This window comes from Rhipicephalus microplus, chromosome 5 (genome assembly GCF_043290135.1).
Source record: "Rhipicephalus microplus isolate Deutch F79 chromosome 5, USDA_Rmic, whole genome shotgun sequence".
Taxonomy (NCBI): Eukaryota; Metazoa; Arthropoda; class Arachnida; order Ixodida; family Ixodidae; genus Rhipicephalus; species Rhipicephalus microplus.
The window spans coordinates 33,601,362-33,628,922 of NC_134704.1; the positions used below are offsets into that span (position 1 = coordinate 33,601,362).

The window sequence follows — 27,561 nt, forward strand, 5'->3', positions numbered from 1 at the left end:
GTTTTTCAAGCTTATTTTGAACCTCTCGTGATCGCTGTCTGCGTTTAATGAAGTTACTGCTTTTAGTAAATTCAGGATTAACGAAACGAGGATTCTGCTTGCAAAAACCGCCAAGTTGTAACTTGCGAAATTTTCATGCCACACTTGAAAATTTTAGGAACCCTGGTAGGTAGGTAGGTATAAACTTTATTTTTCCTTTGTAAAGGAAAGGTGCAATGGAAGAGAGATGAGGAGAGATTGCTACGCTCGATAGTCCTCCGCAACCCTCTCTGCCCAACCCAGGATGGCCTCCTGGACGTCGGGTTTCAAGCTGCGCATGGCAGCCTCCCACTGCTCCTCATTACTAATTAATTTTCGAAGGGACGGTGGAGGGGGGTGCTTAGGGCACCCCCACATGATATGATTAAGATTTGCTTTCTGTGCGGAGCAATATTTACAGGAGGAGGACGGGTAAAGAGAAGGGTACATGAGGTGAAGAATGTAAGGAGAAGGAAAGGTGTGAGTCTGCAGCTGTCGCCACAGTACTTCGCGCCTTCGTATGGATTTCGACGTTAGCGGCGGTAAGGATAAACGACCAAGGCGGTAGTGACTACAGATGTCGTGAAATGTTAAAAGGCGATCCCGCGCAGCAAACGGTGCCGTTGTCGAAACGGGGCCTGGCTCTTCCAGCGCCTGCGCCCGGAACGTAAATCCTCGGGCGCTGGCGTGAGCCGCCTCGTTACCGGCAAGGCCCGCGTGCGCGGGAGTCCATATTAAAGCCGTGTCTTGTTGCGGGGGATGGGCCAAAAGGAGGGAGAGGGCTGTTTTGGACACCCTACCCGCTCCAAAATTGTAGATGGCAGTTTTTGAATCACTAATAATAAGTGAATAATTTGGAACTGTAAGGGCCAGAGCTATGGCTGCTTCTTCCGCCTCCTCAGAAGAGGAAGCAGAAATAGAAGCAGCAGCAGATATCTGACCTAGCGAATTCACAACTGAGAGGGCGAAAAAAGGACGAGTACTGTATTCGGCAGCGTCAACGTAGAGCACCTCTTTAGAAGTAGAAAATCGTTTTTCGAGAGTTTTTGCACGCTGTCGTCGACGTTGCTCGTGGTGCACAGGGTGCATGTTTTTAGGGAGCGGCGGAATGAGTAGATTCTTGTGTATTTCACGCGGAATAGTGTGTTTGGCGTTAGTGGTTGGAGTTGGCCTGATACTGAGGGTATCGAGTATGTATCTTCCGGTCTGTGTGTTGGAAAGACGAGCATATTGTGAAGTTAAGTGTGCTTCAATAAGTTCAGTTAAGGTGTTCAATGTGCCTGACTCCATGAGCCGTGCGGTGGACGTTCGAATGGGGACTCCGAGAGCGAATTTGTAGATTTTACGTAACAAAGTGTCTACGTTATTTTGTTCTCTTCTCAGAAGGAACAGATAAGGGAGAGAATAAGTCACTTTATTGAGGACGAAGGCTTGGATGAGGCGGAGGAGCTCTGCCTCTCGTAGCCCGCCATGCTTATTAGATATCCTGCCTATAAGGCGTAGAGTGTGGTCCACAGTTGTTTGAAGTGCTTTAATGGTGTGTGTGTTTAGTCGATTTCGTTGTATGTGTAGTCCAAGCACCCTGAGTCTGTCAACTTTAGGCACGGGTGTATTGTTCAGTGTTATTTGTATATCAGAGATGTGCTTTTCAGAGCCCCGATGGGCAGGAAGGAGGAGCAGTTCAGATTTAGTGGGTGAACAGGTCAGATTCATGTTACCCGCACAAACCACCACCCTGTCAGCAGCAGTCTGCAGAGTTTCCTGAATGTGACCATCGGAGCCGCCTGTCATCCAGAGGGTAATATCATCTGCATAAAGTGAAAATTTGAGATCTGATATGGATCTCAGCGTTCGAGCCAGCGGCATCATCGCGATGTTAAAAAGGAAAGGTGATAACACTGATCCTTGAGGTGTGCCGAAACTCCCCAAGGAGTAAGAACAAGAGTGTTCAGACCCAATGTAAATAGTTGCCGTACGGTTCGAAAGGAACGCAGATATGTAATCATGAATCTTTTTACCAACGCCTATAGCGCTCAGTTCACTCAATATGGCAGTGTGGCTGACGTTGTTAAAAGCCCCATGGAGATCGAGACTGAGAATTGCTTGAGTATCGAGGCTAGAGTTAGGGATAATGATGTCATGCTTCAGTCGAAGCATGACATCTTGACTGGAAAGGGATTTACGGAAGCCTATCATTTCGTGAGGGTATAAGTTGTGTTCTTCTATAAATTTGCTAAGGCGGTTGAGGATTACATGTTCAAGTGTTTTTCCGATGCATGAAGTGAGGGAAATCGGACGTAGGTTGGCTGTGTTTATGGGCTTACCAGGTTTTGGTATGAAAATAACTCTGGCGTCCTTCCACGCAGCCGGCAAGGTAGAAGTGTCGAAGCAGTGGTTAAAAAATTTAGTGAGGGCTATAATTGAGTTTTCATCTAAGTTGCGGAGAAGTTTATTATTGACGAGGTCAGGGCCTGGTGCAGATGAGGTGCGAAGGTTCGCAAGCGCGTGTCTAACCTCAGCCTCCGTTATGGGGCTACTGAGATCATCATTTGGTTGTCCGATATAGTCAGGTGCATCGTATCGATACGCGCTGGGTAGGTGTTTGTCGCGAAGATCATTAAAAAGAGTGTTTAAGTTACCTTTGTGCGAGTGAAGTAGTTTGTTAATGTGATGATTATTTGCGGTACGTGATATGGTAGGGTCTAATAAATGCCGCAGGAGCTGCCATGTCATCTTGCTGTCTAGGTGGCCATGCATGCTTTCGCATTTCTGGGTCCATTGTTGACAAGCAAGCTGTATGGCATAGTCCTGAATTTGCAAATCGAGTCTCGCAATTCTCAGTCTCAGTCGGCGATTGTGTCGCCTCTTCTTCCAGCGTTTGAGGAGAGATTGCTTAGCTTCCCACATGTGAAGAAGTCGGGTGTCAACTATTGTAAAAGGCGTATCAGGTGGTAACATGGTGGTATGCGTTTTTGTGTCAGTGTGCAATTGCTGTACCCATTCCGAGATATCATCTATCTCAGTAGGCGCCGAGCAGTGACGGGCCTCGCGAAACTTGTTCCAGTTAATAAGGCTCAGGCGCTTGGGAGCTAAAGGTTTGTGTCGGAAGTGTATGGTAGTTTGAATAATGTAGTGGTCACTACCGAAGTTAATGTTCAGGTTGGTCCATGTGACAAAGTGAACGCGATGGCTGAGTGTAAGATCGGGAGATGTATCTTTAGCTACACTATTACCTAATCTAGTGGGCATGTCTATATTGTTGTGGAGGGTGAGGCGGTGATCCTGTATGTGAACCCACAAAGCCCTACCCTTGGGTGTAGAAACAGAGTGGCCCCATACTTGATTTGGTGCATTAAAATCACCAAGTATTAGGAGAGGGTGATGTTTCGCGGCCGCAATGGCTCGGGCAAAGAGAGTATTGAAGCGATGGTGTTTCGCCTGTGGCCTACTATAGACGTTTAATACGTATAAAGGCGATTCTTGAGTTTTACAAGGAAGGACCTCCAAAAAGTTGTGCTCCACATCGACGCCGTCGAAATTAGAGTGAGTTACCGTCAAATGTTTTTGCGTTAATATTGCAGTATCGGGAGAATTTAGAGATTTAGTTTGGTGTACACTGTAACCGGGAAAAGTTATGTTTCCGTGGGTCTCTTGTAGGGCAATGACTGCAGGGGGTTTGGGGCAGGAGGCCAAATATTGTTGAAGAGTCGCTTTCTTTTTGCGGAACCCCCTGCAGTTCCATTGCCATACTACAAAGTTCGAGCGATTAGGGTTTGCAGCCATTGTCGGGAGGGGGTGTAGGAGAGAAGGCGGGTACGGCTATATTTGGATTATTGGCCGTGACGGCCGCAATCCATGCAGTGGTCTGCTGCATTTGAGTTTGTACAAAATCTAGAAACTTGTCAAGTTTGTCATTTATGGCAGCTTGGCCCGTCTCCTGAGCTGTGAATCTGCTCTCTATGTGAGAAATCTTACTTTCAATGACGGCGAATTTCTTCTGTGTTTTATTTTCGAGGGCGTTTATCCTATCGTTAAGAGTTAGAACTGTGTCGCTGAGAGATTCTTCTTCGCGTGGTGTGGCAGGGGTTTTGCGCTTATTTGAGGGTGGCAGCTGGGAGGTGTCTCGAGGCATTGTAGTGTCCATGTCAGTAGGAGGAAGAGGTATCGTGGGTTCAACAGCAGGGGGCGATTGAGCAGGAATGAAAGATCGTGGTTCGGAATGCTGCGAAAGATTGCTAAGGGGCATTCGGGATTGTAGCTCGAGCTTTAACTTTTGAATTTCTGCCTTGAGGCTAGCGTTTTCAGCTAGAACTTTTTCTAGGCTAATGTTTTGAGATAAGGAGCAGTTAGAGGAAGCTGCCTGTGCCCAGCTTACCTTTAATGGGTTTGGCAGATGACTGGTGGAATGGGGGTTCGTTGACTGGGTCGGGAAGTCAAGTTCTTTGGGAGTCGAGTTTGGGCCCCGCCTCTTGCTCTTGCTGCGACCCCGCTGTGGGCCACGCTCTTGCGAGCGATTAAGGCTCGGTGTCCGGGATGATGGAACTTCTGAGGGCTTAGGTGTCTGGTATTTAGGTGTCTTAGTCTTGTAACGCTGTTTGCACAATGGGGAACCGGTGATGTGAGCTCCACCACACACGACACAGACGGGTTCACATTCATGGTCCATTGAGGAATCCTTCAGTCCGCACTTGTGACAGATTGCATCGGGAGTAGAGGGGCAGACATCCTGGCGATGTCCAATTTTTCGGCAACGGGTGCAGGCTTCCACCTTCAGTCGGAATGGGCGGCAGCGAAGCGTGCAGCCTTCGTAGTTGATGTAAAAAGGGACGTGCGTGCCACGGAAAACAACCAAGATGGTTTCGGTGGTGCTCAGTCGGCGAGCGGCCCCAATGGTCATGGCTGGATTACATCTTTGGAGGGTTGGAAGGATTTCCTCGTCAGCGTAATCCAGAGGGAGATGAAACCTTCCACGACAAGAATCTACAGGGTCGGCAACGTGGGTGACGACTTCGTAGGGGACTCCGTTGAACTTTAAGGTCCGGATGTTGTGGTATAAATCTGCTCGGTCCATGCTTGACGTACTCACGAGCACTGTGTGACTGGTGGGATTGACCCTGATTTGATCAGGGCTGCTGATGGGAAGTCCAACTGCTTTGAGAACGAGTTGTCGTAAGACACAGGGGTGCAACTTGGTACAGTCGAGACCCCCGCGTATCCGAAGAATCACCTTGTAGTCCGCATCGGGCAGTGGTGGAGGTTTAGGCTCCCATGAAGATGGTTTCTTCAGATCCGCTGCGCAGGTGTCAGCCGATGAACCAGTGGGACGAAGGTCAGCATGTAGAGCACGCCATGAGCGAGCGGCGTCGCCTCCAGCAGCGACGCCCGCTGCGACGCTGGCCGCGTCGCGCTGGGCGCCTCCACTCATACTAGGCCGGCGGTTAGGCCTAGCGCGGAAGCGGTCGAGCTGAACAATAAACAGTCAGCACTGTTCTCAAGGAGCATTATCACATCCCAACAAGGTGTCGAATGGGTGCCAGGTCCACTTACAGTTGGTGTGATGTGTGATCCAGGGTCCAAGGACCTGAAGAGGTGGTCATAACACGGTAAGTAGCCGGAGCCAAACGTACATACGTCAGCGTTTGATCGGGATCAAGACGCGTCTCTTAGGAACCCTGAAATCTCGGTGTGTGTGACAATTGGGAGCGTCTTTTAAGGCAAGAAGTTCGGCCTCCATGCTTCTCGGAAAACGCAGGGGGAGTGGACTCTGAAACAGTTCTGTTATGGTCACCTGCGCATGCACGAGGAACACCGCTGTGTGTGCGAGCTTAGTGTTTGCTGACGCTGTAGCTCAGTGGCATTGTCTTCCGCACAATGGCCTGAGCCAACTCCGCTCTTAAATAGCTTTATTGCTGTATTATCGACGAAGTCTTGCGCATTTTACACAAGAGTGTCTAACCGATTGATATTGATTGGTATGTGGGGTTTAACGTCCCAAAACCACCTGTGGTAAGTAAGGGGTTTTACTCAATGGGCCCAAGTCATCGGACGCGCACAAGACGACCCGATAACACGAAGACGTTCTTTATATTGGACGAGGACAAGAACACACACGAAGAAATCTCGCAAAGAACATCCGGACGATACGAGGTTAAAGAAAGTCCACTGGCAAGTTCCTGTCCACGCGAGAAATAAGTCTACATCTTAGCACTCAACGCACTTAACTTCCACGCCACGAAGTTTCCAAGACGACACTCACGCGCACCGTCGTTGCGGTGACCGTAGCACCGGGCAACGTGGCGTTGAGTCCGTCGCGGTAGCGTCCACGTTGGGAACACACCTCGTGTAGCTCGCTGGCTCGAGCTTACGTCGACGTCCCGCCCCCTGACATCTTGCTGGCGTCCAGGCCACGCTCGACCGAAGCGAGCGCCCAGGACACGGGGTCGAAAGCCCCGACAACCTGATGATGATGAACCTTCAGCTTTGCTGCCACTCGCCCACAAAGGGGGATCGGCCAAGAACCGGGCGGCAGGATCATCAAGTGCGCTAAGTCAGGCATTCAGGTAGTCTCGTAGCCGTAGATAATAATAGTAGGCTAACAGGGTAATCTCGACAACCATCGAAGCCGGCTGTTGTTGTTGTTGTTGTTGTTGCTTTCCTGTGCACATGGCTCGTACCCAAAGAAGGGGATTGGCCGATTATAAGGTGAATTTGCCCTAAACTTTCAGCATTGCGTCATTCCTACAATTTTTTTTGTAACTTAATTTTGATTGCGTACGATCACTGCACGCTGCGTACGATCACTGCACCAGTCTTCTTTATTATCTTCTTCCCTTTGCGTTTCAATTCCGCGCTCACGGTTTTGCCCCTACGGCTCGCTCGTCGCAGTCACCACACCACCATATGATTATGAGAGACGCCGTAGTGGAGGGCTCCGGAAATTTCGACCACCTGGGGTTCTTTAACGTGCACCCAAATCTGAGCACACGGGCCTACAACATTCCCGCCTCCAAAGAGTGTTTAACTGTAGAAGCGTAAACTGCACTAAAAATATACCTCGAATATTTCTTTTACGCCGCGGCATTAGAGCACCGCACTCAGCACCGATTGTTATAATATTCAGTTCATTTATTCTAGCGAGCATGCAAACATCATTAAGGGAAAAAAAAATGAAGAACAGGCTAGCTGCTTCGTCAAATCACTCGTCTCATGCTCTTTCGTAGGATCAAGCTTTTGTTCACCAACTGTGAATGTCTCTTGTAACGATACAAACAACGTTTCTTGTATTTTTTAGCGGCTTTTCTCATCTACATGCGACCTCGCTGTTGTAATGTAAGTTTGCTAGCACGAGTCAAGTTACCCGCAAAATAGGGCTTTATTCCGTGGAGGGAATAATTAAGAGACACCCACCTACCCACGCTCATGGATGAATGAGTGTGGAATATGCAGGAACCTGCGCAGTTACAATGCCTCTTGTTCTCATTAATAGTAGTAAGAAAAAAAAAACATGACGTGTCGTTCTTCGCAAATGCTGTCATTTGAGCAATATGTAATCATTTCGTGTCCGCCGTCTACGCTGACAGAGTTTGCTATAACAACTGAAACGCGTCGCATGTCAGCGCAGATTAGCTGGGACGTAATTTCATTCACTGCATGCGAATACTAACTAGTTGTAGTAATGAGCCGCACGCGGTGATAAATGAGCCGCGCGAACAACCTCGCAGAAGGTACTCGCAAAATTTTGTGTCTCGAATGACGTAGCTCACCCACGTCAACCAAGGGACTCGTGAGCTGTTATTAGCTGAACAACTTCTTTAAGGGATGATTGAGAAAATAATAAATCAAAAGTAGTGCATTCCAGTGCAATACTAGTAAAACGCACAAAAGTACTGATGAATATTTGTTAAAAATACGCACTGCTATGCTAAAAGAAAGCGGTATACAATGCAGATGTTTTTTTTTATACTACGAATAGGTACTTGGGCTGCTTTCAACATACTGTCTTTTTTATCTGCTTGCGCAAGATACGAGAACGTACTTTCTTAATGCGACCGCTTCAAGGATCTCGTTTCGCAGAATTTCAGGATTCATCGTTGTTTGTTGCGAGAAAAAATCAGCGTTGTCCACGAGATAAAAATCAAGATGTAAATTAAATTTCGAGCGAAAATCGAACCCAGGCATTCTGCGTGGCCAGCAGGGTTTCTACCACAGAGCCATGCCATTGGTTGAAACTGCTTTGGGAAGATATACTACACGAGCGACATGTAGTGGTGAGAGTCTCCTAGTGCATATTTGCTCTAGGCGCCAAAACATGTTGATTGCGCAAGTATATCGGGTGCTTTAAATGCGCACCCTTTACTAAGTGCTCAAACATAATTAATAATAATAATCATCATCATAATCAGCAATAGCATAAACATAAGCATAGGTTCGCGTGCGGCCTTGCAGACGCGTGTGGCCTGTTCGCGGAATGATTCGCAAAAGAGAGAGGATAAAGTGAGAGAAAGGCAGAGAGGTAAACAAAAATTGTGTCATCTCATCCGGTTTGCTACCCTGCACTAGAGGGAGGGGAAAAAGTGGGAAAGGAAAGCAAAGAGAAAGTTAGAAGGGAATCTTGAACGACCAGCTGCAGTATTACTTGATAGAGAGGAGAAACAGCCCAATTCTTTGACCAGAAAAATAACGACCAAAACAGCATTTCTTCGTCCCGTTTTTGCGCTGTTTCTCCTTCAGAAAAGTAGGCGCGAAAAACAACAACAACAACAACAACAACAACAACAAAATATCAGGAGAAGGGGTCCTATATAGTATAAATAATAGGCCACTAACACGCAAGAAGTTCAATAAGGCCTTGACTTACTTTCTGTGCGAAGGCAGATCGTGTTGGCATTCGAGGGCTGACTGTTTCGACAAGGGTCTGCCGTCAAGGTGGGCTAACGCATCATCTGGCGGAAGTGTGTGCGTGTTGTAGCGAGGGCAGTGTTAAAGAACATGCTCTATTGTTTTATCGCTGCCGCAGGGATTGCAAGAGCAGCACTGTCTTCCATGCCTATTCGGAAAGCAAAAGATTTGGCGAAAGCGGTGCCAAGCCACAGTCGGCAAAGCTCCGTTGTCTCGAGACGGGTGCAGTCTATATGCATTCGCGTGTGCCGTAAACTTCCTGTGTTTCAAAGAGATCTTACATCTTCAATAGCAATCTCGTATTTTTATGGCAGCATCAGTCCTTGAGAATGGGATTGATTCGAAAATGGAATAGTTATGGCTTCATCATCATCATCATCATCCTGACTGCGTCCACTGCAGGACAAAGGCCTCTCTTATGTTCTTCCACCAGTCAACTCGGTCCTGTGCTTGCTGCTGCCAATTTACACCCGCAAACTTCTTAATCTCATCTGCCCACATCTAACCTTCAGCTATGGCTTAATGAACAGTTAACTGAGCTTGCAGTGGACATTCTGGGATAGTTTGAAGCGCTCAATGGAACGCGCACAGAGGTTAGTTTCATTTTGGCATGGCTGAGGCCTCTACCGAGAACAGAAACCAGGCTAACAGATGAGAAGGCGGTGCGCGCTGGGCAAGATTATGCTATGGCGCTCTAATCTTGAAGGCGAAGCTCAAGCGTTCTTCAAGTTTTCTTTCATACTTTTTGAGCAGGTTCAGCTAAACGTATAAGTATAGTTACCCGATTTTACACAACCGTAGTCAAACCTACAGGCAATTGATACTTCCTAAGGTTTTGTCTAGGAAAAGAAAAAAAAAAACTACCCGTAAATAATAATTCGTTTGCTTAGAGCCATGTTGAACGGTACAAAAATATAACTCAGAATAAAGGCATTTAAGTGAAGGAGTCTATATCGAAACGAAAGAAGGAAAAAAAAAACAAGAAAGCTGTAACAAATTCACTAAGCGATTTGACGTTACATGGTTGTGTTTGATGGTACAAAAATATCCAAGGAATTTCAAGTGTTTTTCCACCATCGTTTACAGGCATCGAATGCCAACCTCCAGATAAAACACGGCTTGTTTTACATTCGCCAGACTCGGGACGAGCGTTGCATGTGAATCAGGGTCCCCCCTCTGGAACTATTCGACGACCGAGCCGCAAAGAAAAGGCATGCCGCGAGGCGACAGCCTTGCTTTACGAGTTGTTTGACCTCGTTCAAACCGTACACTGACCCTGTCTAACGCATGCTAATGAAGTGCTGCGGTCGCAACGCCGATAACGCCTTCGTCGACGACGCTGGATCACACGTGCCGGAGAATCGGACACCCCCCAGGCGGCCTCTTCTCTGCTCGCGTGACTCTCATCCCCGCTAGCTACAAGCGCTTCGCAGTTGCTACCCTCCCTCTTTCCCCCTTGCCCACCTTCTTTCGTCTTCCCCGCCCCTCCTGTTCGACAGGCATGCGAATGTGGTGAACCACCAATGCGACTTTCGATTCTGCGGAACCAGTTCGCCGCAGCCAGACAAGGAAGACGTGGTGGAAGACACAGTCCTATAGTCTTAAACTGGTTTCGCCTGACAGTTATTTTCTTTTCTCTCTCTCGCTCTGAATGCGTGGTCTTTCGCGGTTCTGTCTCTCATTCCGAGCGCGCGCACGCAATCGCGATATAGGGAGACACAACAGCGGAACCAATAATAGCAGCAGCCATTACAGTGAGAACATTCAAGCAAAACTAATATTAGACATGCAGTAATATATCACTCTTATCTGGTCTTGTTTGCTGTTGCTCATCATTGTAGATAGGTCATCATTGTACACAGGCAGCGTGGGACGTTACTAAGACAAAAAGGGCAAGGAGTTAGCGTTTTTTTTTTTCGTATCTGTGCGCAGTAAAGTATCGCGCTACGTACAATGATAGGTGATCAGTGATTACCAACTAGTATGATCAAGTTGTCTGTTATGGTCTATATAAATCTAGAAAAATACAGCAAGGGATCTGGATTTCTGCACGTAGCTAGCACTTCTCGAGCGATTGGTTAACGGTGAACTATATAATACGGAACTTCTGCGTGTTTTACGGTGGGGCGAAAACGGGACTGCGGTGCGTCAGCTACGCGCAAAGAATTCAAGTGTGAGGTTTTAATGGTCCAATTGAGCATTAGCTTTCGCGTGGAAACACGTCATTACGGCATCCCTGGAGTAGTTCATATTGCATGCGAAGTGCTTCTTTTGTTGTTTTTGTTTTGACGCCGCTTAAATGCAAACAAACCGTGATGGTTGCCTTTTTCTTTTTTGAAGTCTTCATTACCTTCGTACATTACAGATATGAAGATCAACCAATCTTTACATCAAGGTAAAAGTTACACTAGCTGAAATTCAGCTACCGCTATAGCCGACGTTAGGCACCATTTATCCAACACTAAGCATGAGTCAATGTAGGCCATCGTTTAGGAAAAAAATGGCGAGCTTCAGCAAGTCCCAGTAACGGCTGGTAATGAACCAGGAAATAGGGCAGTCCAAGGTGCACAGTCTCCTATAAGTACACAAGATTCAACTAACGCTTGTGTCTGTGGGAGCTGCAACGCATGGCGGGCCGGCACGGGAAGCTTCGAGCCTGCTCGGCCCGTTTCAGCAAATTATGCCTTGCCCACTCTTTGGTTATTATAATACCTGCCTCACACAAGATATATTGTAGTGAGTGTTCTGGAACTTTTTTTATTGTAACGACTTTCACTGGTATACTCTGTATGTATGCTTTCGCTGAATTACGCCCAAAACACTACTGCAAAATAAGTAGAGGGTAATGCATAAAAAAATTGTATTCGTGGCTAGCTGTCTCATGTACGCAGTGCTAACCACACAATCTTATTTGTGCATTTCAAAGAATGACCACAAAATATACTACCCCCATAAAGTGGGAAAAATGGCAGTCTCTTATAGTTTGCGTCTACATAAGTTTCATGTAAGCTGGGGCTGCTAAATAAAAGTAACAAATCTCCTGCAAACGTCATTTATTACGCCATGCTATAGTAATAATGAAAAACACTAGCTTCTTCTGGGATGAATACAGCAGGCTGGGCGGCGTTACATAAATTAAAAGTGTCGTGTCGACTTTTTGGCTGTCTACATCGTACACTATGTGTTTTCGAGCTCAAAACAAAGGTTATTTTCACCGCCCTTCTTCTCCGAGTCGCCGCCACCATAGTTTTATAGATTTGACAAAACGAGCCACATCCATTAGCAAGTGATTCATCGTCCTCGTTGTTCACTGAAGAGGCCTGTCTCATCGTTTTCTGGTGATCGCCTTCAATCTTTGAAAGTGTTAAGTGTTCGATCTTTACTGGCGCTCGGCGCAGTGCCGTCCACAACATGGCGTACACTCGAACTGTCCAAGAACAAGCAAGCCTCTGTCCCACTGCCCTTCTTCCTCTCTTCAGTCCGTACGTGTGGCGCGCATTTTTCTACAGCCCTAAAACAAGATCGCACTCAGGATTTCCGACACCACTGTCACCTAAAACGCTGAAGTGAACCAGGCTGCGGCTTTAGCGCTCCCCGTCGAACGGGGCCTGTATGCAGTGTCCGGAGCATGATCCCCCGCAGGGACCGGAAGCAGGAGAGTGGGTTGCCTATATAGTCGTCGATGGCCAAAACCCTCGGTGCGAACAGGGGAGTGAAGTGTGGCGGTCGTTGCAGGCTTTCAGCTCGCGGCAGCGACAATGTGGAAGGAGATGTATGTCAGAAAGGAAAATGCGGCGACTATGGTGAGAAAGCGAAGGGGGAGGGTAAAAAAGAAGCGGCATGTCCGTCAGAGATGCTTCGACGAGCCAATGGACGCGCACTCTCGTAATTTTCAACAAGCATGTGGTGCGCAATGCGTGTGGACCGCGCAGGTCCCTAACGAAGGAACTATGCAGCTTGTCTAACTATGTGACAAAAGCAGGTTCGTTCTCAGCAGATACCAAGGAAAGATAAGCTAAGCGTGTGGAACCTGTATAGGGCAAACGTTTTGTAAAAGTAGGGGCTCGTTTCTCCAGGTTTGATGTTTGTTACTTGTCGGTTAATATAAAAAAAAACGGCGGAAATGGGGAAAAGTATGAAAACCCGTAATGTGACTGCGCAAAAAAAAAAAAAACTAACAGAAACACGAAAGGAGAGAAAAGGAGAGACAAGCGCTGGCTATCAACTGAATTACAAAAACGAGACACAAGAACGAGAATCGCAAGAACGAGAATTGCAAGAACGAGACAATATACAGGGCAGGGTAAACAGCAAGAGAGGGAAAAGGGGGGAGTAGAGAAAAAAAGGCACGAGGGACCAAATCAACACAAACTTAGGCCACATCAAGCATAGTACGCCCGTCGTACAGAACTAAGATAACTCTTTCACGCACGGTGCCAGGAAACACTGACGAAAAACTCAGAATTCTTCACAAGAATTCACATGTGAAGCTCGCGTGCTCTTTGGTTTTTATGCCAGAACAATGCTTCTTCTTGCAGTAAAGCTTCAGTATGGACAGTCTGCGCCTGCCGTCCTCCTCTCTCCCGCCGTGCCCCCGTCCGTCTCTTGCGCAGTTACTCCCCTCTCCCCCTCCCCATGTGTAGGGTAGCAAACTGGACGCATAGTCTAGTTAACCTCCCTACCTTTCCTAAATTTCTTCTCTCTATCTCTCTACATTATGAATCATTACAAACTCGCCCAACTCACCATTCTTCTAAAATCTGAAAGGATGAAAAATTCCTGAACTCGGAGTGTCACCACAGCCGTCGGACATTTATGCGGTAAAAGGGGCCAATACACCCATGCCTCTCTTCCTGTTGCAAAAAGTACAGCAGCCAATCAACATCATAATCAAGACCTTTCTTATATAGAGCTCTTACTTCCTCCGCTTGACCGTGTGCTTCCACGTTTTTGAGTGCCGTGAGAACACTTGCGCTTCGACAAATGAGGAAGGACGCTCATGAATTACTGTCGAAATACGGAAAACACGAAGCTGCCGGCCGTAAAAATAAGCAAACACTTTTTTTCTATACGATGGGCATACCAGGTGAATGCTAAGCATTTTTGCTAATTAAACTGCCTTGCTAGCACAGAAAATCGACAACGTTTGCATCGATTGGCGCGCATGTGGCAAAAGTCACACCGCATCTCGCACTTAAAGGGCACCAACAACAGCTCCGAATATATTCATGACTCGCGAGTCGTGTTGAGGAGTCTACGGAGCACGCAAGCGGAAAAGAAAGGCGTGGCGGGCATGCGAATGTATCTGCATACTCGAAAATGTTTCTCAGATACAAGCACGCACGTCTTATCTGCACTATATAACGTAAGCAGTGTACCGTTGCAGCAGAACCACCTGGCAAACCTTTCCTTATGAATTCGTCTTTCCTTACGGTATGCAAGAGCGCCTTTCACTCTATATGATGGTGGAAACTTATATTACGAGTTTGTTGAAATTGCGTGTAGCATATCGACGGAGCAAAGTGCTATACGTCTTGTACTTTTCGGTTTCAGTGCATGTTAAAGCACTCCAGGAACCCCACAAAACAACAAAACCAAACAGCGTAGATACACCATTAAATTGATAGACAGGGTGTTAAAAAGATGCGTTCAATATTATTTTATTTAAAAATCACAGAAAGGATCCCCCCCCCTCCCCCCCCCCCCCACACACACTTTGGCAGAAAGACCCTCAGTTGTGTAGAAACACCAATCAGGGCAGCAATTATAGATATAATGCAATTAACCTTTAGCCAGTGGAAGTTGTCGGTTGATTCAAATGGGCGAATTGAAGTTTTTTCTACGAATAGTGTGTAGCCGCTTTGAAGTTTCGGAAAGGCGGCCACCGGTAATTACAGCGGAGTGACGAAATCTGGCTGATTTAGCTGGTGAAACCCAAACCGACGCACCAAACAGCGCATCTACCATTCACTTCTAAAACGCCCTCAATGAAAAGTTTATTGTTTGAGATTGTGTGAAAAGCAAAAGGAATGTCGTAGGCAGCACGCAGATGACCCCACCCCCCCCCCGCCTCTCTCCTCAGCAAATCCTATAACATTGGGCACATTTCTTGAAACGCCCTGTATATGAGACCCGGGCCTAATACGGGCCTGACTCTGACCCGGGACCGACCCGAGCGGGAAGCTCATGGGCCCGAGCCCGGCCCGGTCCAACAATGCCTCCCGGTCCGGCCCGTGGGCTGGCCCGGGCCTGGGCTTTCGGGCCAGCGCAGTGCTCTAAGTTGGACGTGCGCACTACCGAGCTTATCAGCAAAACATCCTATACATTTCAAGCAACACCGCCATTTTGTATCGTCACAGGGGGCATTTGCAGGAGGAAATTGTTAGGGAGTCTTCATGTGTGCGTGTGGCCTATAAAAAAGGAGGAAGCTAACAGAAAGGGACAAGGCAGGGAGCTTCACCAAAACGACTCCCGGATGACTAACCTACCCTTGGAAATTAGGGGAGCAGAAAGGGGAGAAAGAGAGAGAGAAATAGAAGGAAAAGAAAAATGCAGAGAGAGAGTAAATTTATTGCAGTGTGTAGAACTCCACTACAGGTCAGAGACGTTCCCACAAACCCACCTATGAAGGCTTCTTAGAAATCGTCGAAGCTAGCCACATGTTAGTGCTCTGTGCGAAGCATGGAACGCTCAGGCCTCGATTGCCTTACTTGACAAAGAGCTCGACACACTCTAGATCGATTATCTGCGCTTACGCAGATAGTTATCAATGTGTTGCTGTCTAATTTTTTTTTACCCAGTAGACCCCTCATGTACACCTGGTATGCACGCTTGTCATTTAAATCAAGGTCATGCGCAATAAATGTTTCCGTTGGCAGTCAGCGCTTGTCCTGTGCAGTTCTTGCCATTTGTCGCTAGCGTATCGCACTTTCTATTACTGCGCATTATGTTCTAAGCTACAATGGCGTATAGTAGTCGTTGTGAACTTGGCTTAAGACACACAGTGGACTCAGTTATGAGTGGGCCCGACTGGGAATTACGAAATTTTGCTAGCAATATTACGCTCCCTTGATCCTACGTTAGGCTTACGGTTTCCATCAAGAATGCCGAGGTGATGATACTGTTCTGTGCAGACTATGATTGGGCGTCGCGTTTAACCGTGCGTACGCGTACCACATAGGGATGGCCGATACCGCCGCCTGCGTACACTGCGGATATGACGAGACGACACGTCATGTGCGACTGCCCGGAGTATAACATACGAATGCAGTATATTTCTAATACATTCGACAAGTTAGATGACCAGCCTCTGACAGAGGAAAGTATACTACGCCATCATCTAGACTCATCATCGCAGATGGCCGTGCGAGTGCTACTGAGCTTCTTGCTAACTACTAGCCTGTCTGAGTGACTGAGTGGATCGAGTTTGTGTGTGCGTGTGTCCGTGACTTGTTCCTATTTATTTTTATCTCTCTTTCAACCCACATATTCCCCAACCCTAGTGCACGGTACCATACTGAACCTTAGCATTTGGTTAACCTTCCTGTCTTCTTTTTTTTTTTCTCTCTCTCTCGACCAAAGTGCAATGAAGTGGATTCCAGTGGCCAGTCTTACATAATTTTACGCAGGAAATTTTTCCCTAACAATCTCATTATCAAATTACTTGGGCTTTTGGTTATTCTTGAAACTGCCGTTGCACGTGGGAGTGTGAAAATTACGTCGCACACCATGCACCTAGCCTTTTTTTTTTTTTGAAGTGGCATAACGTACACTCAGAAACACGTCGCGATGACAACTGACGTCTTAAGTGCTCCTTTCGACCATTTTCGTTCGTGTCAACATGATTTGCGAAGTGGTGCTTTATTTTTACGCGCTAAACATTGGCCTCTTTAGCTCTCGAAAGCACCAACGCGTGGCGCTTTCAACCGTAAGAATTAATGGAAAAGGAAACGCTCGCTTAGTGCCATCTTCTCAAATATAGTTATTGATTCATTCGAAGTTAGTACCTTAATCGTGGCCTAGAAAAACCTTCCTACACAAATCTTCGCCATGACACCGCTCTGTCATCAAGCTTATATTGCAAACCAGTGCCTTTAAAAGGTAACCAGGGCAATACGTATACTCCGCAGTGACCCGAAGCAAAGCGCGCAGCCCACTTTCGGTCGCATGCTCCAGTATTGTAACCCAATAAAAGCAGAAGACAAGGCTGCTGTTCGAAATGTCGGCTTCAGCGACACACTGAGTGTTCCATCATTTCCAGTATTGAACAATTAAAAAAAAAATCACATGGGCTCTCGAACGTGTAACGGCTAGAAATAGAGTGCGGGTGAGATTAGCAAGTGTGGTGCGGATAGAAACGAGTCAAATATACGAAATTTGCAGATATGAATTAACGTACGAATCAGTCTTATTCTCGCGTGATAGTACTGGGTGGTTATGAACGAAAATTTTTGCCTCTGAGGCTAAATTTTTTCGACAGGAGCAGGCGGCACCGAATGACAAAGAACACTTACCAGCCAGCAGCGTTGGTATTTGGAGCCCCGAAGAGTATATCGACCTCTTCAAGTGCACCTTTGCCTTGCAGCACACTTAACATGAGTACTACTGCACGCAGTAATCGTTGCGTTCCGTCACCGTGGACAACTTACCGCGCTTTGACGCAGAGTGAACGAAGCATGCTCTCCGAAGAAAACGCGTGTGTGAAAAGAAACATTTGCGACACCTTGCGGAGTGCATGGGTGCCGCGAATTATCTAATGCCATTTTCATAGCGAGGGGGTTGCTACGTCACCCAAATAAGTTGTTGTGTCAGTGATTTCTATATGCGGCATCGGGCTTACTCTCTTGAAGACCCACTTGCAAGTCATTTACTAAGTCACCGAAGGAAAAAAAAAAGATGGTTGCGAACCACATCTTACAAGACATACCGTTCTATGACTGCGCAGACAACGCGAGATTAGTAAAGCGTTTGAAACGTGACTACAAAATTACTGATTCGTCACCTTGCATCACTACGAAATGAGCTACTTATAAAACGTTCACGATAATGCGAGGACAACAGTGGCTGGTATACATAAAAGTGTTAGTACTTCCCTGCGCGGACAGTATTCCTTGAATGCCGCAAGTAAAAATACTGCAAAGAGCGGTCGTCAGTCAGGGCTGCGTTGGTCGTTTACAACTTACGTCCCTTTGCTACGAGGTTGTTCTTCCCACTTCGCAGACTGTAATGATTGCTTCAGAACTTTCACTGCGAATTCACTGAAAACGTCCGTGATTTGTAGCATACCGATGAATTGGTTTAGTGTTTATTTCTAAACGAAACTTCAGCGATAAAATTATTAATCGTTGCGACTTTACGTCCATCAAACAACGATATGGTTAGAGAAACACCGTATAGGGGAGGACTCCGAAAATATAGACAACCTTGGCTTCGTGCACCTAAACCTAAGTGCACGGTCCTCTAGCATTTCACCTTAATCGAAAATTAACCGAGATTCAATACCGCAACTTTCGGTACGGCAGTTCAGCATCATCACTGCTAGACGTCCACGGCAGGTCGATTCACAACCAGCTGAGCGAGTTCGCTGAGGATCGGAATCATCCGTAGCACAGCCGATTAATTGTTGTTTAGTTGATGTTGTCATCGCGACAGCGTCTGCCATATACGCAGACCAGGGAACATAACATGTAGTGGCCCTAAATGTCCGCGTCTTTTGAGCGCGCCGTAACTTAAACATCAATCGGCTCAACAATTGAACTTATTGATTGATTTCAATTTTTTTAATTTTTGCAGATGAGATGCCTACAAAGAGAACTGCTATGCGTGGTACGTCGGGCCCGTTCCCGGGAGAGCAGCTCCCTAACAGCTGCAGCCACGGAGAAGCAGCGCCCCGTGGAGCACGACGTGTGTCCCGTACACGCAGACAAGCTGCAGTTGCAGGGCCTCAGAAAACGGCCGGTCGGTGCAGCCAGCGACACCGCAAGGCCGTTCCACGAAATTCCTGGCCCTAAACCGTTGCCGCTCATCGGAAACATCTGGAGATACCTGCCGCTTATAGGTGGAGCATGTCTTCTTCATTCAGGCTTGCTATTGAAGCTTCATTCGCCTCGGTATACAATATGCTGATGTGAGCTCGTGTGCCTCGAAATTGAAAGGATGGTAATTTGTTTTTGATGATTTTGCTTTTTTTGTGGGATACAACAAAATGAATCCGACAAGCACCTAGACTAATGAAAAACATAGGATCCATTAATAATTGCCCCTAACAGTAAGCGCAATAGTTATGACGGAAATTGAACAGACCTGTACTGGACAAAATCATCCTTTCAGTCGGTGGTATCCAAACTGACATTGATTGATTGATATATGGACTATAACGTCCCAAAACCACTATATGATTATGAGAGACGCCGTATAGTAAAGGGCTCCGGAAATTTCGACCACCTGAGGTTCTTTAACGTGCACCCAAATCTGAGCACACGGGCCTACATTTCCGCCTCCATCGGAAATGCAGCCGCCGCAGCCGGGATTCGATCACACGACCTGCGGGTCAACAGCCGAGTACCTTAGGCACTATAGACCACCGCGGCGGGGCGTCCAAACTGACAGTCTTCGAAATACGCTTACTATGCTGTATAAACTGAGTTATGGTGGAAGATGCTTCCTCGTCCACTTTGCTGGATATTTCTAAAAATGCAACACAAATAACGACACTATAGTTTTTCACAAGTGGCAAATCTATACCGTCTGTACGCACAAGCGAAAGCTGGGTCGTGTGAAAAGTGTAAAGTTTGGCTGAAGTTCACGTGCTGTTGATATTGCTCTCATGGTAAGGTATCCTTATGCTTGTATCGTTTTCGACAAAAAAAAAAAAAATCCGAGAGTCTGCGCTTGTGTTCTGTTTCCGTGCGAAGTTCGATCATGTATCCGTGTACTCTACTCGCTGAAATGCTTGCTCTTATGAACACACTTTGTTTTTTTTTTTTTCTTTCCCGTGCGTTCGCAGGCGACATGGACTTGACGCGTATGCACCGCAACGCGCAGAAGCTCTTGGACCGGTACGGGACCCTGGTGCGAGAGGTGGTCGTCGGGGACCGCGTCGTCGTGCACGTGTTCGATCCGCGAGACATGGAGCACGTGTTCCGCCACGAAGGACGCTACCCGGCGAGGCTGTCGCACAGGGCGCTACTCAAGTACCGACGCGAGAGGCCGCACATGTACAACAGTGGAGGACTGTTTCCTTCGTAAGTGACACCTCGTACAGAGTCTCGAACGAGCATGGCCTACGGGGTCAGACACAGGCATCTATCTACGTGGCCATGCATTTCTAAGGACGCGTAGATAAATTGTAGTTGAATTCACATAGCTTCCATTTAACTTTTTTTTTTGTCACAATTTACGAACTGTCTTACCGTAAAAGCTTTTCGTGGATGCGGGCTTTGGTGTTTCAGTCAGTACCGCGTAGCTACACCGAAATTAAAACACAGATGATACTTGCAATGATGGAGCACCGATTGGAAATATTGTGCTGCGGAAGTTTTACCATTGAAGGGAAAGCAGTGTAATATAGATAGCAGTGTAAAGGAGAGGTAACCTTCTCGATATGAATACCAATACAGGACTAAACTCCAGCTTGAGGTACCCCTGTCCCGATTACAAAAGCGGGTGGTTGCCCAGCGAGAAGAATAATCGAACCCGGTACTTCTATTTTATTGTTTGGCGTGAATGCTCTATGCCTCTTAGTCACCGCTGTGGTTATGCCAGATCAGCCCTAAGACCACGTAATGTTCCCCCTCCATTAGTACTGTTTCCGTGCAAACAGTACTGTGGTCCTTGTGATCTGTTGGCCTCCTTGCGACTGTAATTACGATGGCCTTCCTGTAACTTGATTGTAACATCTGGCGTACCTCCCTTCCTTACCACTTTCCCTATGTCTCTGTCACAACTGTAGCCTAATGCTCCTAGTTTTGTTGACCACCGGCAAGAGCTTGTCAGAAAAGGCGCAGTTATTACAATGCACAAGGGAACCATCACTCACTAAATTCGCCCGTGTGAAACTACGTTTCCAGGAATGGCGAAGAGTGGTTCAGGCTGCGACACATGTTCCAGAAGCCCCTCATGCAGCAGGGGGCCATGTCTGCCTACGTGGACGTCTTGCAAGAGGTTACCCTGGACGTCGCCAACCTGGTACGGCAAACGCGGGACAGCAACACACTAGAAGTTGAAGACTTCCTCAAGCAGCTCTACCAGTGGGCCCTGGAATGTAAGACTCGCTGTTGCTTCTCAAGAATACGTTGTTCGAGGCTTTAATGTCACGCGACTTATAGGACAAGTAAGCAGTTTCGTCGGGCACCTTTTCGGTCATCATTAAAAAAAAAGAGAACGTAATGTTAGCTAAAACTGAAGAAAAAAACTTGAGGCGCCCTTATCTGTTGACCTGGATAATATGTTTGATAGTGCCACAATTGCGTTTCCGCGTTCGTCTGCCCTGGTGTATTGTTTAGGTTACCAACGTGTTCATAGGTGGCCTCTGACAGTTGACTGGTCCTGCACTCCCGTAAAGTTATGTTGCGATATCGCATCTATCCAGTGTAACTCTTATTTGAAGCCCAACCGTCGGTTTCACATGAGTGTCATTCTTTAAAATGCATTTTCTGTATATCTGCGAAACGGGAAGTGTGTGCTCGACCGGAACTTCCTGTAGGAGAAGCAAGAGTGTCACTTGTTGCTCGTGCCTCTAAAAAAAACCTTCAGTTATCTAGGACATTAAGGCTATCACACACATTACTAAAACAAAGGTCAAACGAGACAGGAACTAAGGGGAAGAAATAATCACAAACCTACGATGTCGCTTGGGTCAACGCTTCGACAAGGGCTTGTTTCTGTCAGAGCATCGAAGAACGTGTGCTTTTTTTCACCTTTGCGTATTTTACGTGCTATAACTTGCTCGCACATGGTAAACTACACTTTGACGCAAGAGATCTTGATCAATAAGCAGGATTAAACGAGTGAAGGCGCGCAGAACAAACGAATGCACGCGGCTGGACATAGAATACGTCGTTGCTGTGCCCTTAGGTCACCTAATGCAACGGTAAGCTTTACGTAAGGTAGTATCACATCTGTGCGTCTTTGTGCATGTGTGTACCGGACGCGTCCCAGCAGACATTTTATTCAGCGCATTAAACGCATTAGGAGCCTCATCCCGAAAAAAAAAAACGCATTTATGGGTTACCAAACGAAGCCGCCCATCTTTCTTTTTGTTGGCGGAATAGGAAAAGAGGCTATTAACTCTTTTGGCTAGCCTATTAGCAGGATGAGTGCTTGCGACAGAATACACTCAGTGCACTGTGACGTAGGGAGTGTATTTCTTTGTGATCCAACATAGAGTGCAAGCGGCGTCGACTCCTGTTTCGTAACGACGTGCTGAACTATATCCCCTTAATTTTTTGCCCCACTGCCGGTTTTTGCCACACTGTCACTGCCGGTTCTTGAAGAACCGGCAGTGAGGGTAATACCCGTGCCACACGGGCATAGAAAATGACATTTGGTGGCGACGGCCTTCAGTTCCCGAATGACATTCGTTTCGCCAGCGCTGCTACACGTCCAAAGCGAATGACATTTGACTTGATGATGTCGATCACAGCACCTTCCAAGTGAGCATTGAGTGAATAGCAATAAAAAAAATTAAGAAGCACTTACAAGCTTCAAACACATCAGATAATCATCAAATGTAGAAATAAGCGTATTACGCTGTCCTAAGTTTTAGTTTCTTGCTTTGTTTTACAACGTTGCAGCCGACCGTAGCAACCTAAGCCAACACTAGTCGGATCCACAGCGTAAATAGACACTAAAATTGACAAGCGTTTCATTATCAATACTTTATTTTCTTTGTATAACGTTCAAAGCACCTTTTTAATACTTTAGTGCAAGTAAAAGACGGGAAATTTCATTTTTAGCTCAATATGATTTCTTTTATATACTTTCAGGTAAATCGCCCTTCTCGAGCTGTGTCGTCGAGAGTAGGCATTTCTCAGTCAACTGAGTTCTGGCGAAGGCAGTTGGTAGCGAATGGCATTCGAATGGCATTCGGATGAATGCCATTTTGTTCGCCCGTGTGGCACCGCGCGAATGGCAATAAATCTGAAGGCATTCGGGGGTAAATGCCATTTTTTCTGCCCGTGTGGCACGGGTATAACATGTGGGGTAATCGATAATGCAGCATACAAAGATTAAACAAGATTGTATGACGTTTGCGTATTACATCGTCACCACCATGACAGATTCGGTGATGAGTCTTCATTCTATCCACTGTTCACACATCCTGTGTCCGCTTATATGGGATATTAAGCTTGAAAGGGTCGAAGCCTGATTGAATGATTGATTTCAAGTTTAACGTGCCAAAACTGCCATATGATTATGAGAGACGCCATATTGGAGGGCTCCGGAAATTTTGACCACCTGGGGTTCTTTATAGTACACTGAAATATGAGCATACGGGCCTACAGCATTTTAAACTTCATCGAAAATGCAGCCGCCGAAGCCTGAATTCGATCCCGCGAATTCGATCCAGCAACCGAGTACCTTAGCCACTAGACCACCGCGAAGGGGAAGTTCGAAGCCTCGTATATATAAATTTCTGAGTGTATCGATCGTTATATCGCTGCCCTTATTATTCCGCAGCGATGCCTCGCGCATACGTACACTGTTTGAAATACTACGAGCACTGATACAGCAGTGACTTGGACGAATGTCTGTTGTAACCTTTTTACACGGAATTCAAAGCTTGATAGAGATAGGTAATAGTGCACTTGAAGTTGTAAAAGACTATGTCTACTCAGAACAGGTAATAACCGCGGAGTCAAACCACGAGGCTGAAGCAACTAGAAGAATAAGAATGCAGGTGGAGCACATTTGGCAAGCACTCTCATATTAAGACAGGTAGATTGCCACTATCCCTCAAGAGGGAGGTATATAACAGCTGCATCTTGCCAATACTTAGCTACGGAGCAGAAACCTGGAGACTTACTAATGGGTACAGCTTAAAGTGAAGATGTCGAAGCGAGCAATGGAAAGGAAAATGGTAGGTGTAACCTTAAGAGACAAAAAGAGAGCAGAGTGGATTAGGGAACAAATCAGGGTTAAGGATATCACAGTTGAAATCAAGAGGAGGAAATGGACATGGACCGGGCATGTAGCGCGTAGACAGGATAACCGCTGGTCATTAAGGGTAACTAACTGGATTCTTAAAGAAGGCAAGCGGGTTAGGTGGAGACAGAAGGTTAGGTTGTCAGTTGAGATTAAGATGTTTGCATTTATAAATTGGCAGCAGCAGGCACAGGACCGATTTGGCTGGCGGAACATGGGAGAGGCCTGCAGTGGACGTAATCAGGCTGATGATGACGATGATGATATGGGTCTTGAAAGATATTGCTAAGCGTGACGCGCATGCTCTGCAGGTACGGGTGTGCTGGCACTTAACACAAGGCTGGGCTGCCTGCAGCAGGGTCTGAGCAGTGACTCGGAGCAATCGCGGCTCGTGGAGGCCGCATCCGAGACGCACCGCATCATCATGGTGACGGAGAACGGGCTGCCATTCTGGAAAGTGTGGAACACCCCGGCTTACAAACAACTGGTTCAGTCACAGGATTTCATGGCCAGGTGAACACTGCACGTGCGCGATGACTGCATGCGTTAGGCATCTGCATTTTCGTAATCATTGGTAATTCTCCGCTATAGCCATGTGAATGACTAGGTAATTTATCTGTAAATGCAACTTTTGATAGAATACAAGCTCAGGCTGTTAAGGGATGTTCAAGGCTCTTACGATGCATTTTTGTTGATATACGCTAATGCAGAAGCGCGCAGTAGAGCTAGCATTCATTGACGAAGACGCATGAAAGAGTATTACGCAGAGACAAAGTATGTCGTCAACAGGTATCTGGCTGTAGCATTGCTAAATTAACTTACCTGGTTTAATATTTTGATGCCTCGGCATGATCACTATAAAAGTTGACATAAACAGACCTAGGTTTTTTTTTTGAAGCGACAGTTTTTGTTTTGAACCAGATTTGCTTACAACAATAAAATTAAGTATTTAGCGCAAGTGCTGCTCCAGTCGATGTGCCTGTCATAAAAAATCTGCTTTAATAGTGAGTGTATGGAGACTGAAAAGTAGATCATCTAGAGTCATCCAGATCTAGTCATCTAAAAGTAGTCATCTAAAGCTTCCGGAGATAAAACGATAAAATTAAACTGCAGGTTTCTGCAAGACGGAATATTGCTCCATCACGTTGATCGACACACTTTGCGAGAAATACTGGGGAATGAAGTGGTGTGAGTGGTCCATAATCAAATGTGCCACGCAGAAAGAAATATGTTGCGAGTACAAGACATCAATGATGATTTCATGATAATGACAGACGTAAATACAGATGTGATGCTGACAACCTGAAAGTGCAAGAAATTGAACATGTGTATTCTTCCGGCTGCACAACCATTTTGTCTATAAAATACATGGCACAGAGGCGGCTTTCGATGGTCACATCACGCGACAACTCGAATCGCGAAAAACAGTCTTACTTCTTTTGTTAGAGTGCGTAGTGCCACTCAAGCGTCACGCCATATATCGTGCGTCGATAAGTGCGGTGGAGAGCTACAGTAACTGTGGAATAATGTAGCATCTCAAGTGCTCCTCGGAGGTGTGACAGTAAACTCTTTCTGTACCCGATAATGAAAATGTGTGACATTGCTCTTGAGACCTTGCTGTTTCACGAGCGATGTCATTTGCAAGGGGCATATGCGAGTAGTAGACGAGTAATAAGGGTGCATGCATGGAGTATAAAGGACGAGTAGTAAAAGGACAAATACATGTACTATACTAGAAGTAAAAGGCGTATAAGGCGCACATACGGATAGCACACAAGTAGACAGGGGGTTCAGCAGACCAGCAGTAATAAACATTCATAAGTGGTAAACGAGTAAGCGCCGTACAAGGAATGGACAGCAAGTGACATATACAAGCAGTAGGTGAGTATTAGGGGGCATGCAGAGAGTGCACAAAAAGCGAGTATTAATGGGCATATGCAAATAGTATACGAGTAGTAAGGGGCGTGTAAGGGACATATACGAGTAGCATTACAATTAGTGTACGAATAGAAAAGGCTAGCAGTAGTGGTAGTAGTAGTAGTAGTAGTAGTAGCATGTGTAGTTTTACGTCCCAAAACCACGATATGATTATGGGGGACGCCTTACTGGAAGGCCGCAGAAATTTCGGAGTATAATGGAGGAGTATAATGGAGGAGTATAATGGAGGAGTATAATTTAGTATAATTTAGTATAATTTAGTATACCGGAGGAGTATAATTTAGTATACCGGAGGAGTATAATTTAGTATACCGGAGGAGTATAATGAGGAGTAGTAAGGGGCATACACTAGTATAGTCGTGCAGAACTTAAGAAGGCCGGATAGGCACTGCCCAGATGACAGAAGCATGGCAACCGATCACCTCCGCGCCTAAAAAAAAAAAAAAAACGAGTGGCCCCGTTATACACGTTGTTATGCTTTGCGACAGCGGAGTCTTTGGCCGTCCGGCTCATGACGTCAGTTTCGACCGCGTGCCCTGGGTGTAAACATATACGCATCCGCGTTTCTGAAAGGAAATGCAGCAGATTTGTAGTGTTGCATACGACTACAGTATACGAGTAATAGGCGTATAAGAGACGGGCAATAAGGGGCATATACAAGTAGACGAGTAAATCCGGGTATGGAAATTGAGGTAAAAGAAAAAAAAAAGTGGTAAGGGACATATAGGGGTCATATACGAACGGATTACAAGTATACAGGAGGGGGCATATAAGGATGCGTTTTGTGGGTCATATACAACTATTATGCGAGTAAGGGGTGTGTATAGGGACGGGCAGTAAGGCACATATACGTGTAATAAACGAACAGCGAACAAGTATTGACAAGTAATGAGGTTATGTAAAGGATGTGTAAAATAGGGATAGTAAAAGGCACATATTAGTATATGCGCAAGGGCATATAAGCGACGAATATAAGGGGTGTGGAGCGTATCTAAATAGCCCCTTAATGAAGATTGAAAACAGGGGCATCGATGGTGATGAAGCGAATATCGCAAGCATACAAGAGAGAGAGAGAGAGAGATAAAGATGCAAGGAAAGGCAGGGAGGTTAACCAGACGCACATCCGGATAACCTCCCTGCCTTTCCTTGCATCTTTATCTCTAAAAAATGCAAGCACACAAGCTGCCCGAAACTTTACCCACAGTCACTGGGAACCGCCATGCTGTCCGCGGTTTTTTTTTACTGAAGAGTAGGCTTGCAGAGGAGATTAAAAAACGAATACTAAGTATCTTAGTAACAAAATAAAAGGCTCCCAATGAAAGAGAAAAATAAACATGTCGGACCACGTAGCTAATAGATTGAAATGGAACGAAAATGATCTATCATTTGTTTTGTTCTTCAGAAGATGATGCGTTGTTTTTAAAGTCGAGAGAATTAAAGTACAAACCGGAAATGAACAAAGAAATTGGAATTAAGAATCATCACTCTTCTATCTTTACTTTTCGCTTTATACTTCGGTCAGAAATTATACTTCACATCAGACCACGTAACCCAATGCGCGTG

The 27,561-nt window shown here is 46.2% G+C and overlaps 2 protein-coding genes across 3 annotated transcripts in view; one reads left to right on the top strand and one right to left on the bottom strand.

The window, feature by feature from the left end:
* The window catches only part of LOC119174740 (cytochrome P450 302a1, mitochondrial), a 96,042-nt gene that overhangs the window by 48,697 nt on the left and 19,784 nt on the right, over positions 1–27,561 (top strand). For both annotated transcript variants that reach the window (XM_037425772.2, XM_037425774.2), the window contains 4 exons: positions 18,709–18,973; positions 19,922–20,159; positions 20,985–21,178; positions 24,372–24,573. In XM_037425772.2, coding sequence (XP_037281669.2) covers positions 18,709–18,973; positions 19,922–20,159; positions 20,985–21,178; positions 24,372–24,573 — 899 coding nt within the window. The remainder of the gene's footprint in view (positions 1–18,708; positions 18,974–19,921; positions 20,160–20,984; positions 21,179–24,371; positions 24,574–27,561) is intronic.
* Positions 1,303–5,635, bottom strand: LOC142817720 (uncharacterized). Its single transcript, XM_075895176.1, has 2 exons — positions 5,566–5,635; positions 1,303–5,482 (listed from the first exon to the last, which is right to left on the bottom strand). Exon 2 carries the CDS (start codon positions 5,441–5,443, stop codon positions 3,785–3,787), a length of 1,659 nt encoding a protein of 552 aa, XP_075751291.1. The 5' UTR covers positions 5,444–5,482; positions 5,566–5,635; the 3' UTR covers positions 1,303–3,784.

Coding starts and splice junctions, on each gene's coding strand:
- LOC142817720 (XM_075895176.1), bottom strand. CDS start 5,443: ATGAGTGGAGGCGCCCAGCGCGACGCGGCCAGCGTCGCAGCGGGCGTC.